At 37.1% G+C, this 14,592-nt stretch overlaps 1 protein-coding gene across 1 annotated transcript in view; it reads right to left on the bottom strand.

Annotated features, from left to right (window-relative positions):
- Positions 1–14,592, bottom strand: part of LOC119838880 (spectrin beta chain, non-erythrocytic 1-like) — a gene marked incomplete at its 3' end in the record, with an annotated part of 40,787 nt that overhangs the window by 7,179 nt on the left and 19,016 nt on the right. Inside the window, exons 4-10 of the mRNA XM_038365023.1 lie at positions 13,711–13,725; positions 11,962–12,134; positions 7,523–7,690; positions 3,186–3,302; positions 2,073–2,230; positions 1,439–1,554; positions 7–57 (exon numbers count right to left, since the gene is read on the bottom strand). Of these exons, the coding sequence (XP_038220951.1) occupies positions 7–57; positions 1,439–1,554; positions 2,073–2,230; positions 3,186–3,302; positions 7,523–7,690; positions 11,962–12,134; positions 13,711–13,725 (798 nt within the window). The remainder of the gene's footprint in view (positions 1–6; positions 58–1,438; positions 1,555–2,072; positions 2,231–3,185; positions 3,303–7,522; positions 7,691–11,961; positions 12,135–13,710; positions 13,726–14,592) is intronic.

Here is a 14,592-nt window from a genome sequence, read left to right as displayed (position 1 = left end):
AGTAGCTAGCGACGTACGTCATCACCGACTTCTCGTCCGGTCGCGTGGTGTCCACATCTGTCGTGCGATACAATACGGTATAAAAAGTGAAGTCCCGTGTCCCTTACTGGGGTATGGGGGCAGATGATATACATCTGTTTCACTGATCGATTTTCTTTATGGACAAGTAGATGATCAGCCTTCTGTGTCCTGCCAGACCGAGACATTTTTTTATTGTCCCCACCAGGAATCGAACCCAGGACCTTTCGGTTCTACGGTCACGCGTTTACCACTGTATCAAGGAGGCGGTCATACAATACGGTATGAGATAAATAAAAAAAAGGATTGTGTGGTTCTATGAAACCACGGTAAAAGTGAAACTTTTTTTTCACATCCTACTACTATTATAAAGGCGAAAGTTTGTAAGTATGGATGTATGGATGTTTGTTACTCTTTCACGCAAAAACTACTGAACCGATTGCAATGAAATTTGGTACGTAGACAGCTGGACAACTGGAATAACCTATAGGCAACTTTTTATCCCGATATTCCTACGGGATACGGACTTACGCGGGTGAAACCGCGGGGCGCAGCTAGTTATAGATATTAACTGATGGTCAGCTGATGGAACTATAGACGCCGCCATATTGGCCTCGGCCGCTCTGACGAGCGCCTGTCACTATATCCCCACTCCGCGGCCGAACGTCACGCGACACGCGATACACAGACCGAAAAATTTGAGACGATGTAATTAAAGTTTCACTTTCATAAATAAAATTAAATACATATTTAATGACATAAAATCATCAAGTTCAATTCGTTTATAATACTACCGAACTAGTTGAGAATTGGGTTTCGGTTGTCCACGGCATCTCCCTTCGTCTAATTAAAAGGAAAGGAAAGGGAAATAAATTTGGACAGTTCAGACAGATCAGTTATTGGTTGGACGAACTTCATTTTTTTGTCTTGTTTTTGAAAATTTGAGGGAGATTTCAGGTTTGAAAGAGGAAATGCTTCTTTGACAACTGACCATGTTTGTTCGCTCTTAAAATAAATATTTTATGAAATATTTTCCAATGTTCCTATAGGGCAATGAATTGACTTTACATGGGAAATGGATAAATTGAAACAATTTTTTTTTTATTCAGGAACCATTAAGTTAAACAGTTAAATTAGGTTTTAAACTATTTTTCCTCATTTACTAATTCACTAGCTTTGGTCTGCGGCTTCGCTCGCATAGACAAAGGAAATTCCCTTGGGAATGAGACGTGTCAACAGTGTTGACTCAACGCGGTAAAGAGTATTAACAACTTATTAACGGATTTTAAATGAGATTTATTAATTTTATTATTAACCCGACGTTTCGAACACTTTACACTTTAAAGACAAACTAGAGCACCGAAAATGTGTTTGTTTGTTCGTTTTTATTTCATTTATAATATCTGTAAGGATTAAATACCTTCAGCATCAAGCAGCTTGGGTATGCCCAAGTGCTTGTGGGCGACATCGAAGGCGTGGTTGAGCGTCTCCACGTGGTCGCTGGTTGGTACCTCCGTCCAGCGGAATAGGTCCGGTCTGAAAAACGAAGGATAGGGTTATGAGGCTGTCCTAGTTTGGGGACTTGTGTACCGTACGGCTCTTATATTTGTCTATATCCTCTTCACGATATTATAGGACGAAAGATTTCAGTCAAAGCTGTCACAGAATTGTTTAATCTATAGGTGACTGGAAAACTTTATTCAAACGTGAGTTTATGATCGACGGAGAAGGCAAAATTATTTTATACTTATTACATAATACGCATACGGTTTTCCATACTAGTATAGCAAACAGAGAGTAAATAGTCTTTTTCATATTTCTTTCTTTTAAAACATATCAAATTTGTATCTCGTTATCCGTGTAGTGTGTCTGTACGTATGTTAACATGTGTGCGTCTGTATTTCAACCTGTATGTGTGTGGTGTGGTATACAGTATGCTTGTGCGTGGGTGTGATGTGTACGTAACGTACACATGACATTGCGCATGTGTGCGTGCTGGCGTGCTTGCGTGCGTGAGTGCGTATATACACGCACGTCTGCGTGTGTATTCCTACCTGTGCGCGTGTATGAGCGCGTTGAACCCGAGACCGGAGCGCCACGAGTCGGTGAAGTTGTGTATGTGGACGCCATGGTAGCCGCTCGTCTTGCGCTGGCACCACAGCAGCAGAGCGTCCTTGGCCGATTTCTTCTCGGACGATTCGTTTTCTTCGTCCTGAAATCGTTTTTGTAGTATTATTTTAATATTTCTATATCTTATCTAAATGTATTTAAATTACTTGTGACGTTGTTTGCCCGCGATGGGCTCCTAAATTACACAACCGATTTTAATCCAATTTGCACACCATGTGCAGTTTGATCCAACTTAAAAGATAGGACAGTTTATAATATTTCAACTACCATAAATTACTACCCGGGCGAAGTCGGGGCGTGAAGCTAGTGTAATGTATTTTTTAGATAACATCTCGATTAAATCATCAAAATTCCATGTTCGAATGTGCAAAATAGACATTTTTTTATGTTACTAAACGTGGAATCAAAACTAATCTGGGAGCTCATTGGACAATGAAATTTGGTACAAATAAATTAACTTACATAGATATAAAAAACACATTATTCCTCATTTGCATATTATCAGATAAGATAGATAAGATTTAAAAAAGATTCGATATGAAAGATAAAAAATGAAAATCATGTTTTCTTTACCTAGTATAGAGCATATTTTAAATTCAATCCTAAGGAATTATTTAATAACATTCACTTTCACACTAACTATTAAAACTTTCTATATAATTCAGTAACAAATATTTATTTTTAACATTTATTTTAACACTTTTATTACGCATTAATTGTAGAAAGAAGAAAAACAAGCAATATAAACAATATGTTATATAATAATATGTAAGTTAAAGAAAATGTATAACGGGGCAGCCTTAACACTTAAGAGTGATTTCTTCCAGGCAACCTCTTAGGTAAAGGATAAATATTAGGTGTATAAATATTATTAATGAATAACCTTAAAATATGTTAATAAATATTTGAAACGAAGATAGCATTTAAGTACTGATAAGACTAAATTAAGACTAGCATTAACGATTATCATATTAGTCAAACATTTAATCAAAGTTAGGGATATGAGGATCATATTCTGTTTTAATCAAAAGACTCACCACGTCAATTTCGATTTCCTGGATCTGGAATCGCAGGATGATCGTCCAGATCAGACCGAGGATGAGGCGAGGGTTGCCGTCCACTATATCCTCGGCGCCTATGGACTCCAGGCGGACCTGGAAAATTAAACCGTATGTTGCGAGTTTCTTAAGGTTTCTATTAAAGGTACAGTTTACTATTCTTATTAGAAACTACCGTAATAAAACTTTATTGTTAACAAAACGTTTTTTTATAGTTTAGTAGGAATACATAAATTCTTGTGCGGAGAGAAACTTAATTTATCAATCGGTTGAAAATCAACAAAGTTATCGAGTATCACAAAAAAAATTTATACGTGTAATTTTTAGTTTTTTTTTATAGCATCCAAATGCTTTACAAATAAGAAAGGAATAGAAAAAAATATATATAAACTACCTGCACCCGGCAAATGCTGTAATGCCCTTATCAGTTAGGGTTATGAAAAATGATGAAAAAAAAAAGATGTTGGCCGATTCTCATAGATACCGGATTAGCACAAAAAATTTCATCAAAATCGATCAAGCCGTTTCGGAGGAGTAAGGCAACGAAAACTGTGACACGAGAATTTTATATATTAGAAAAAAATTACAATATTGTAATCATTGAAATAATGTTTCGTATTGGTTGTGATGGTTCCTAATCATCTCAATAGATGGCGTGGGATGCCCCTTAGGCACATAAAACCGAAAGAGTAGAAGAAATTCGATTACTGTGGCGGGATCACGGGATAACATCCGAGGCTAGGCGTTGCTACGATTTGGCAAAAAACGCGGGTTCGAATCCCGCCCCGTGATCAAATTTTTTCTATTCTTTCAAAATTTCTTATTAATGTATACACGGTTGAAAATTTATATTTTAACACCATTAGTTACAGATCATATTTATTTAATCCATAATACCCACATTCTTTAATTACTCATAAGCTTTCCTCATTAGGATCTAAAAAAAAATTTACTAAGGTCATTCACTGTAATCGTCCATCTCTCTCACACCTACCGCATTGGAGCGAGACACAGCATAAAGCTCAACTGGTCCTGAGCTAATGTCTTAAAAATTTGTTCTTAATATTTCTAATTAAACATAGCGTACACGCGCAAACTTATTTTCCGACCAATGAAATATATGCCATATGACATCTAGTTAGAGTTTAATTTACAATGTATACGAATAACCTTGAGGAAACCTAAAGCGGCCACTTGCAGGTCTTCACGCGGAATGTCATAATGGACTTATATCATTTCTATTTTTTTTAATCTACTATTTCACGTGAACCAGTTGTGTTTGTTTATTGTTTTGCCTTTTATGTAATGCTTTGTATACCATACCTATATACTGAAAAAGTCATTTTTGTATTATAAGCCATGGGTTAAAGGCATACGGGCGCAGACACTATTTAAGCATACTTAGGTAATAAAATGTGTTTTATTTATGATACTGGAGAGTAAATCAGGTTATGTTTTCGGCAAGGTCAAGGTTTATTTTTTTATGCCAAACGTGCAGAGCTGGTCTTTGCTTTTAATTGAATTTGGGAGTCGAGCGCGCTTCAGAGAGCATTGTAGCTGCCAGCTCGCACCAGGGAAGGCAGAACAGAATTTGCCGGGTCAACTAGTTACATGCAATTATTTTGTGCAAAAATGGTCACGGACGTTCCCGAGGGCCTGTACCATTCTTAAATGGGACCGAATGACAACGATTCCTATCCTATCAAACATAAAAATAATCAGGTTCGATCGGTTGAAATCGTGTCACAAAACCAAACGAAAAACAAAATGCAATCAAATACAATCGTGTGAGAACCTCCATCATTTTTTTGATCGACGTTTAAAAACTACCGGTATTTCATCATTATTACAATTTATTATAGTATTTTCTTGCGTTTGATTTTACGCGAGTATTATACATTTAGAAATTAAAAACTTTTCAACGGATTTTAAACGCGATTTATTCATTATATATATATATTATTAACCCGACGTTTCGAACACTTCACAGCGAGCGTGGTCACCCCGTGAATTTCTAAACAATTTATTATACCAATCGCAATCTGTATAGATAAAGAGATAAACACAATGATCACCCGCTTCCAATGCGGAAGCCCCACGAGGCAGTTAACATCTTACGGCTAAAACATTTTTAATTATGATAATTGGTTTATGTAACACATATATTATTATGTAAATAATTATTCCTTATAGTTAAAATAGACCTGTTATGGAAACGAGAAGACATAAAAAAATGCCTATTTAATACATTCATATCTTATTAATATCGTATTCGATTTCGACTATTACTCCCAATATTTTTGTTAGAATTGTATTAAGAAATTACGCTAAGTTCTGTTTTAAAATAATATTGGTAGTATTCTTGTTCTGTAGGAAAAAGATAGGCCGCCCAACAAATTGTACTCTTTTTTGTCTTTTTATCTTGTTATTAATATATATTTTTCTAAGTTTCCTGTACAATTTTTGTTGAAGAGTAAATAAATAAATCATTAGACCATATTTGTCCCGACTGCAGGAACGTAGACCTCCTCAAGTTGAAGGTTGTATGTAAGGTGTAACTTTTAGTCTTCTAATAATTTAATTTTTAGTTTTATAGCATTGAAATGCTTTATAAATGAGAAATTTTGAAAGAATAGAAAAAAATTGATCACGAGGCAGGATTCGAACCTGCGTTTCTTGCCTAACCGTAGCAACGCCTAGCCTCTCGGCCACCCGTGATCCTGCCACAGTAATCGAATTTCTTCTACTCTTTCGGTTTCATGTGCCTAAGGGGCACGCCACGCCATCTATTGAGATGATTAAGAACCATCACAACCAATACGAAACATTATTTCAATGATTACAATATTGTATCGATGGAACGCGGCCTTTGTTAAATTTAATTTTTAGTTTTATGAGAATTTCTCATTTATAAAGCATTTCATTTATTATCATTTCATTTCATTCTCATAATTTTCTCCTTCACCGTTGCGAGCAGTGGTGATGCGAACGAGATGATGTAACTTGAAAAACGCTCGTCTGGTCTTGAACCCCTGACTCCTGAATTGACGACCGATATGCTGACCACTCAACCATCACTGCTCTTGTATTAAGCGTTTCTTAATCTATGACGTCACGTCAGCTATTTCAGACGCATATCGCTAAGTCATTTATCAGCTTATCCAACGCCATATTAGATAATGAGAAACCGGCCTTACGCATGCGTGCGCGTTCGAATTATTATTTTCACATGACCATTGATATAATTACATTTTGTTTTTCAATTTTATAGCGATTACACACGCAATTTATATGAAAATATCTGAATTTCTTCTATTTGGTCTGTAGTGGAATTAGGTTAGGACGTATACGTCATAAAAACAGGAACTCTTAGGAGAATAAGTTTAGTGAAGGGCACAACCCTAAAACATAGGTACAGGTAGCGTTTTTTCAATGAAACTGGGATAGAAAAGGGGTGCTAAAGGTGCTAGTACCCAGACAATAGAGTGAGAATGTCTTATGGTTTATTGTTAATATTTTGCGTTACTGACTGTCTTATTAATGCATGATACAAGAGAAGATATGCCGTAAAACAAATTAAATTGAAAATGTCCTTGCAATCCTTCCGCTTCCACCTTTTTCAGATGTCAATTATAATCCTTCTTCTATATTTTAGCATTGATATATTTTTCAAACCACGAAATCTCGTAAAAAAACACAAAAAAAAGGCGCGAGAAATGTGTATCATTTCGGACGTCAAACCTTTTATGTGGGTAGCCATATCTCCTGCATATGATTTACGTATCTACTAGCCTTCTACCCTTTTTATGTCAAAGGAAAATTCCCATGAAAATGTGATTTGATGAGTCATCGCGTTCAAACGTACCCTATGTCCTATTTTCATACTCAAAAATTAGATCATATAATTGCTCCGCAGCGACGAACCAATTTCAGATTAATATCAATACATAGTACAAAAGTCGCTTTCCGCCATCATGTCTCATTGAATTGATGTATGCTTAGATCATTGAAATTACGCAACAGATTTTGACCGGCTATTTATTTATGGATATAGTGATTCAAGAGATAAGTTTATGTCCGGTAAATACTGGAGAAATACTTTAATATTATTTTTTTATGTCATAGCGGGCTGCTAAGCTGGTGGTTCGTCTAATGGTAAACGATCACCACCGCCCATGAACATTTGCAAATGGGCTGCCCGCTTTTAAGGGACAAGGGATCAGGAAAGGGTTGATGACTGGAAAGAAGGAATGGACTGGAAAGGGCTAGGAAAACAAAATAGGTTTTACGCGTGCGATGCATCTAGTGTGTCTCACCTTAGTGTGCAGGAAGCTCAGCGACTTGTTGACATTCTCAATCTTGTGCACGCGCATCCTGCCGGAGTTCGGCCTCGGCAGCCGCTCGCCGCTGATGATCTCGAGCAGCTTGAGCAGCCGCCGCCCGTCCGCCAGATCGACGAACAGGTCCTCCACCTCCATGCGCGCCTGGAACGTTGGCAAAGTGTTATAGGATAAGAATGGTCACATACCTGCAGGTTTCATCGAACAACTATAAGGCAATCGACATTTAAAAATATTTCCCAATCAACCTCCGCTAAACTCAAATCCATAACTAATATTATAAAGCTCAAGAGTTTGTTTCTATGTTTGTTTGTTTGAACGCACTAATCTCAGAAACTACTGATCCGATTTGAAAAATTCTTCAGTGTTCGATTAGCCCATTTATTGAGGTAAGCTATATACATAGGGCGAAGCCGGGGCGGACCGTTAGTACTTTATAATCCTTTTATTAGCTTCCATCGTATGCGTGATTGTAACCGACTTTAAACTCGATTTTGACCTACTTGAATGAGACGGATTGAATTCAAACTTACTAGACTTATCAAGGATCGGCGACAATGCAATAATTTCACGAATTTATATTATTATCCTGATTATCCTGATTGATCTAATCGATTGTCTATACCTTTGCTTCCTGTCGTCAATTCTTGCAAGTGTTTATAGTCGGTGGCAAACGCTTACCATCTGGCTAACCACCAGCCCAGTTGCCAGCTATTATACATTATAACATATACATTACATTTATAATACATATACGTTTATTTAAAACATAAAATATTTTCAATATATATTGATATGGACTCTATAGGATGTTGATAGGTTATTAAGTTACAACTTAAGACCCCTTTTGATAAGATTCCTTAAGTAGGGACTGAATAAATTGATAAGCGAGTTGGTATTTACATAGATCTCCCATTTTTTTACACTAGACGAACTGTGCTGCGAGACTTGGTTTTTAGACAGATATTATTTTTATGAGATTACTAGCTGCGCCCCGCGGTTTCACTCGCGTAAGTCCATATCCCGTAGGAATAACGGGATATCGGTTGCCTTTATGTTATTCCAGTTGTCCAGCTGTCTACATGTCATACTGTCAAATTCATTGCAATCGGTTCAGTAGTTTTTGCGTGAAAGAGCCACAAACACACACACACACACACACATCCTCACAAACTTTCGCGTTTATAATATTAGTAGGAACTAGGATTACGACCGTCAATGTTTCGATGCAACACTGTACCGCCGTTACAATAGTTTCATTGTTGTTTAGATATCAAAGGATGACAGAAGCCCTATAAATAGCATATTGGGGTCGCGCAGTGTGCGGTGGTGTCCGATACGAATTATTACACAACTTGTTGATGGATCGGTAAAGATTTTGTAATATGGCAATCTATAATTAAAATAAATTCCGTTATTTATATCGTTTTAAAGAAAGCAATGTAATGTAAGGAAAATGCACGCGAAAGGTGAGAAAATTTAAGAAAAATTAGTGACGATTTGCAGTTTTTTATCGACTTCCAAAAACGAAAAGAAGGAAGTTCTATGTTCGTCTGAATGTTATTAATTTTTTTTGTGTATGTTATGTGATATTTTCGGAAATTGTGTACCGATTTTTTTACCTTACTTCTCCCCATCAATTTATATCTTTATCCCCTATGTTTTAAAGTCGGTAATCCTATAATAAAACTTAATGATCAAATTAACTATCCTAAAGTTGCATTGAACATACTTTATTTAAAAACAAGATATGTCGCATCAGCATGTTAAAAAATAGAACCGACTTCCAAACACGATAACGAGGTTCTTTGTTAATGGTAGTAAATAATAGATAGATACCACCTCCTGTCTACATAGTGGCACAAGTAGTAACTTACTACATACCTATCTACTGCCTTAAAGTGGGGAAATCTTTCATAGATACACACGGCCTCCGGGGAAAGATGCCGTGGGTTATGTCGGATTCCTACTGACTAAAACCCCACTGTGTTCCGTCAAGCCGCTTTATTGAAGGAGTCACGGGAGCTGGTTAGTATACATCCGCTACTCCCTCGGCGGACCTATCTACTGCCTACGTGGCTTAGTTACGTTAGGTACGATTATATTAATTGGATTTTAATAAATTTATAAGGGATTTCTTTTAACAGATAGAGTGATTCAAGAGAGAGGTTTATATGTATAATAACATCTATTAAATGGTGGAGAAATATTGTTATTTTTTTGATGTTTCTAATGTGATGCGATTTTTCAACTTAGATAGCAGGAAATATTAAGGTTATGTGGTAAGAGATTTAACCGGACATAACGCGTGCGAGGCCGAGGGCAAAACCTAGTAACTATTAAAGTAAATACTGCAATGCCGCACGCATAAACCTATTAAGTACTTTATGAAATCATAGCTCTAACATCAGATGCTTATAATAAACTAGCTGCGACCCGCAGTTTCACCCGCGTAAGTCCGTATCCCGTAGGAATATCGGGATAAAAAATTGCCTACATGTTATTCCAGTTGTCCAGCTGTCTACATACCAAATTTCATTGCAATCGGTTCAGTAGTTTTTGCGCGAAAGTGTAACAAACACGCACACATCCTTACTAACTTTCGCATTTATAATATTAGTAGGAAGTAGGAAAGTAGGATAGGATAGGACTATTAATAATTTATTAATAGCGCATCGCTTCATCGCCACAATCTCATTAATGAAAGTAATGATATATTATTGTCATTGATATGCGTTTAATTGACGCATCGGCGTCCATTTACAATATTACACTAGCTGTTGCCCGCAGGTTCGCCCGCGCGGTCTTAATAAAATTTTCATGGTACAAATGTTTTTCCCCTTATTTTATCACCCTTGCGGAGAATTTCAGTCCGGTCCTTTCAGCGGTTTGGTCTGGTTTGTAGATCACTATGTCAGCCAGTCACCTTTTAGTTATATCCTATCCTACCATCCTACTTCCTACTAGTAATATTATAAATGCGAAAGTTTGTAAGGATGTGTGTGTGCTAGTTGCTCTTTCACGCAAAAACTACTGAACCGAATGCAATGATATTTGGTACGTAGACAGCTGGACAACTGAAATAACATATAGGCAACTTTTTATCTCGATATTCCTACGGGATACGGACTTTCGTGGGTGAAACCGCGGGGCGCAGCTAGTAATATTATAAATGCGAAAGTTTGTAAGGATGTGTGTGTGATGTTGCTCTTTCACGCAAAAACTACTGCGGTTCAGTAGTAGAAGTTGAAGTCAATGAATTTTGGTACTGCAGCTGCGCCCCGCAGTTTCATCCGCGTAAGTCCCTATTCCGTAGGAATATCGGGATAAAAAGTTGGCCATATGTTATTCCAGTTGCCCATCTGTCTACGTACCAAATTTTATTGCAATCGGTTGAGTAGTTTTTGCGTGAAAGAGCAACAAACACACACACACATCCTTACAAACTTTCACATTTATAATATTAAGTAGGACTTATCTCCGAGCACGAAGCCTCACCTATGTGACGTCACGTCCCAATATTAACAGCGAAACAACACCGATGACTGCATAATTGTGTCATTTTCCAATAAATCGTTAGTCACACGTGTTTACCGAGACCGTGATGCGACCGTGATGCGACCTTCATTTGTTTGCACTTTGTATAGAACAATTCCGGTCACGTATGATAATAATAGGTATTGAGAAAATTTGACATGTAGAAAATTTGTAGTTTGTAAGGATGTGTGTGTGTTTGTTGGTCTTTCACACAAAAACTGCTGAACCGATTGCAATGAAATTTGGTACGTCGATAGCTGGACAACTGAAATAACATATAGGCAACTTCGTATCCCGATATTCCTACGGGATACGGACTTACGCGGGTGAAACCGCGGGGCGCAGCTAGTCCTACTAATATTATAAATGCGAAAGTTTGTAAGGATGTGTGTGTGTGTGTTTGTTGCCTATCACGCAAAGACTACTGTATCGATTGCAATGGACTTTGGTAAGTAGACAGCCGGACAACTGGAATAACATATAGGCAACTTTGTATCCCCATATTCCTACGGTTTACGTACTTACGCGGGTGAAAATGCGAGGCGCAGCTAGTTATTGTATATAGGTTTTACCATAGAGACAGGTATAACAAAAAACTAGTACAGCTAAAAGTAGGAATTGAAATTGGAAACTATAGAGATTAATTAAAACGATGTGACTATTATGTATGTATTCCATTCCCATAAATATTGTTTTTGAATCTTTCGCCTATAACCTGAAGCCGCAGAAATAAGTGTTCTCCCTCAAAAACAGTCGCTTTTTGCTCTAATTTACACCACCATTCAAGCTTCGTATTTCGTTTTTTGGTCGACGATAGATACGATTTACGAATGGTCCTTCGAACCGGATCCGTTGTTACAACAACGCGAACGGCGTACCTTCTGCAGGAACGAGTTGATCCATTTCGTGAAGGTCTTCTTCTGTATGTGCAGCCGCTCCTCCTGCAGCGCCCTGATGCGGCCCTGCTCGAACTTCAGCACGTCCTCCCGCTGCGTCATGTTCGATCGTTGTTGCACCGCGGTCGCGTACCCGCCGGGCTCATATTGGGACCCTGGAAGGTGTTACACAGTTTAATGTTTTGGTTCATGGCCGAATTGATGTAATTGTGGTACAATTTGATGGTATTCGATATGTGAATGCCTAAAAAAATCATTAATAACATATTTTATGTGTAAAATAGTCTATATTTGTGTATCTACTACATGCACGCCCCGGCTCCGCCGAAATGCTTTTATAAATGAGAAATTTTTTGAAAGAATAGAAAAATATATTCGGGTGGCCGAGAGGCTAGGCGTTGCTACGGTTAGGCAAGAAACGCGGGTACGAATACCGCCCCGTGATTGAATTTTTTCTATTCTTTCAAAAAACTTCTCATTTATGAAAGCATTTCAATGCTATAAAACTAAAAATTAGACGTGACATGTAATTTATATATATTAATAGAAACAAAGTATAAAAAAACAAATCCCTGAACCTTCATAGGTGGCCTGTGTCCCAGCAGTGGGGCCATATATGGGCTGATGATGATGATAAAAAAATGGTTGCCTGTAAAGTCGGTTTTACGGGCGAAGATTTTACGTGACAACGTCTTTTTCTCGGTAGAATATTTATTTATATGAATATTACGCCAAGAACGCTCGAGAAAGACAGAGACAGAGACACAAGCACGCGCCGATTCAATGCGCCTAATTCTCTAGTGCTGCGCGCGCGGCGGACCGATCATAGTTCGGTGACTCATCGTAACGTTACCGGGCGTTACACTTTTTCAAGAGTGTCTCCGAGCCGCAATCTAATTTAAGACGTTGTCACGTCAAAAAACAAGATATAAGGTTGCGAAGGAAAGTTATGTTCCTTTATTATTAAGTATTTATTTACAGGCTACAGCTAGTGGCGTCTCGTGTATGTTGTCAGTCGATTCAAGTGAAATTAGCTTAATTCAAAAAGTAATTACATTTAAATAAAATATATAGATATGATAAAGAGAAAATTCATATTTTTTAACATACGGGCGATAAGATTCAATGAGGTAAAATCCTCTACAGTTCAATTACAACGTATATCTAAATATATCAGTAGAACATGTGATTAAACAATGAGATTTATTCATAAATTGTAAGTTTTATTTCTGTTTTAATCAGTAATTATAATTTATCAGAATCATTGATAATATCAAGAAATTAGGGATTAAAAAGATTACAATTCATGAATTCCATTATTGACTGTGACTGCCTTTCATAAAATCGAGTGTATTAATATTATATAAAAATTAAATTTACATAAATCTTATTAATATAAAGCAGTGGGTGCTCAGTGGTGAGAACCCCGGACTTCAAAATCTACAAGTCGGGGTTGGAGACTTGGCGAGCGTGCAGGAAATAAATTGATTTTTCAATTTATCTGCACATGTGAATAACATCACCATTGCTCGAAACGGTGAAGGAATAATAACATCGTGAGGAAACCGACATGTCCAAGAATCAAAAGTTCGCCGACATGTGACATCTGCCAACCCGTAATTGGCCAGCGTGGTGGATTATGGCCTGAACCCTCGTAGGAGGCCTGTGTCCCAGCAGTGCGAACATGTATGTGCTGATGATGAATATAACGCTTAATATCAACTTCCTCACCTTCTTCCTCATCCACTGTTGCGATAAAAGGAACATGCAATTAAACAATCGTTCATAGAATCATAAATATATTTATTGTTTGCTACGAATTAACAACGTTTCAAAATTTATGTGCAAAGAATTTTCATCAGTAGATATAGTTTAATATGCCAGAGATAAAATACATCGATAATATTTACATTTATATGGTAATGGGACAAGCGTCTAGTTTGCTCGTCAATCGAAAAAATTCGATCACGAGGCAGGATTCGAATCTGCGTTTCTTGCCTAACCGTAGCAACGCCTAGCCTCTCGGCCACCCGTGTTTTTTCTATTCTTTCAAAATTTCTCATTTATAAAGCATTTCAATGCTAAAAACTAAAAATTAAATTTAAAAAGATAAGTTTTATCCCAAGGGAACATTAAATGGGGATAAAAAGTATCCTATCACCCAAGTCAGCTCATACGCTGTCTGTATACCAAATTTCATCAAAATCCGTTCAGTAGTTTCAGCGTGATTGACGGGTAAACATCGAAACAAACAAACTTTCACAATTATAACATTAGTGTTATTAAAGATACTTCATATTAATATAAAATAAGCCCAGAATTATTCATCTTTGGACCTCTTTCAAAAAGCTTAATTTGAAGCGTTAAAATTCATACAACAGTCTTTCATACCAACAAATACTAATGCTTGATACTATCGTTAAGGCCGATTACCGATTCCTCTTCTTCTATTTTCTTTAAAACTTCTGGATATGTTCTGTTTATCATATCAGCCGGTTAATAGCATACGTCAAGAAGAGTTAAACAGTGCTACCACTTAGGCTATGTGAACTTGGCACCCGACTTAAAAAAAATTCACATTTTTTTGCTCCATTCGATAGATTTAGATATGTA

This window comes from Zerene cesonia, unplaced genomic scaffold (genome assembly GCF_012273895.1).
Source record: "Zerene cesonia ecotype Mississippi unplaced genomic scaffold, Zerene_cesonia_1.1 Zces_u006, whole genome shotgun sequence".
NCBI classification, from domain to species: Eukaryota; Metazoa; Arthropoda; class Insecta; order Lepidoptera; family Pieridae; genus Zerene; species Zerene cesonia.
The sequence above is the reverse complement of the archived record's forward strand: the minus strand, read 5'-3'. Positions and strand labels throughout refer to the sequence as shown.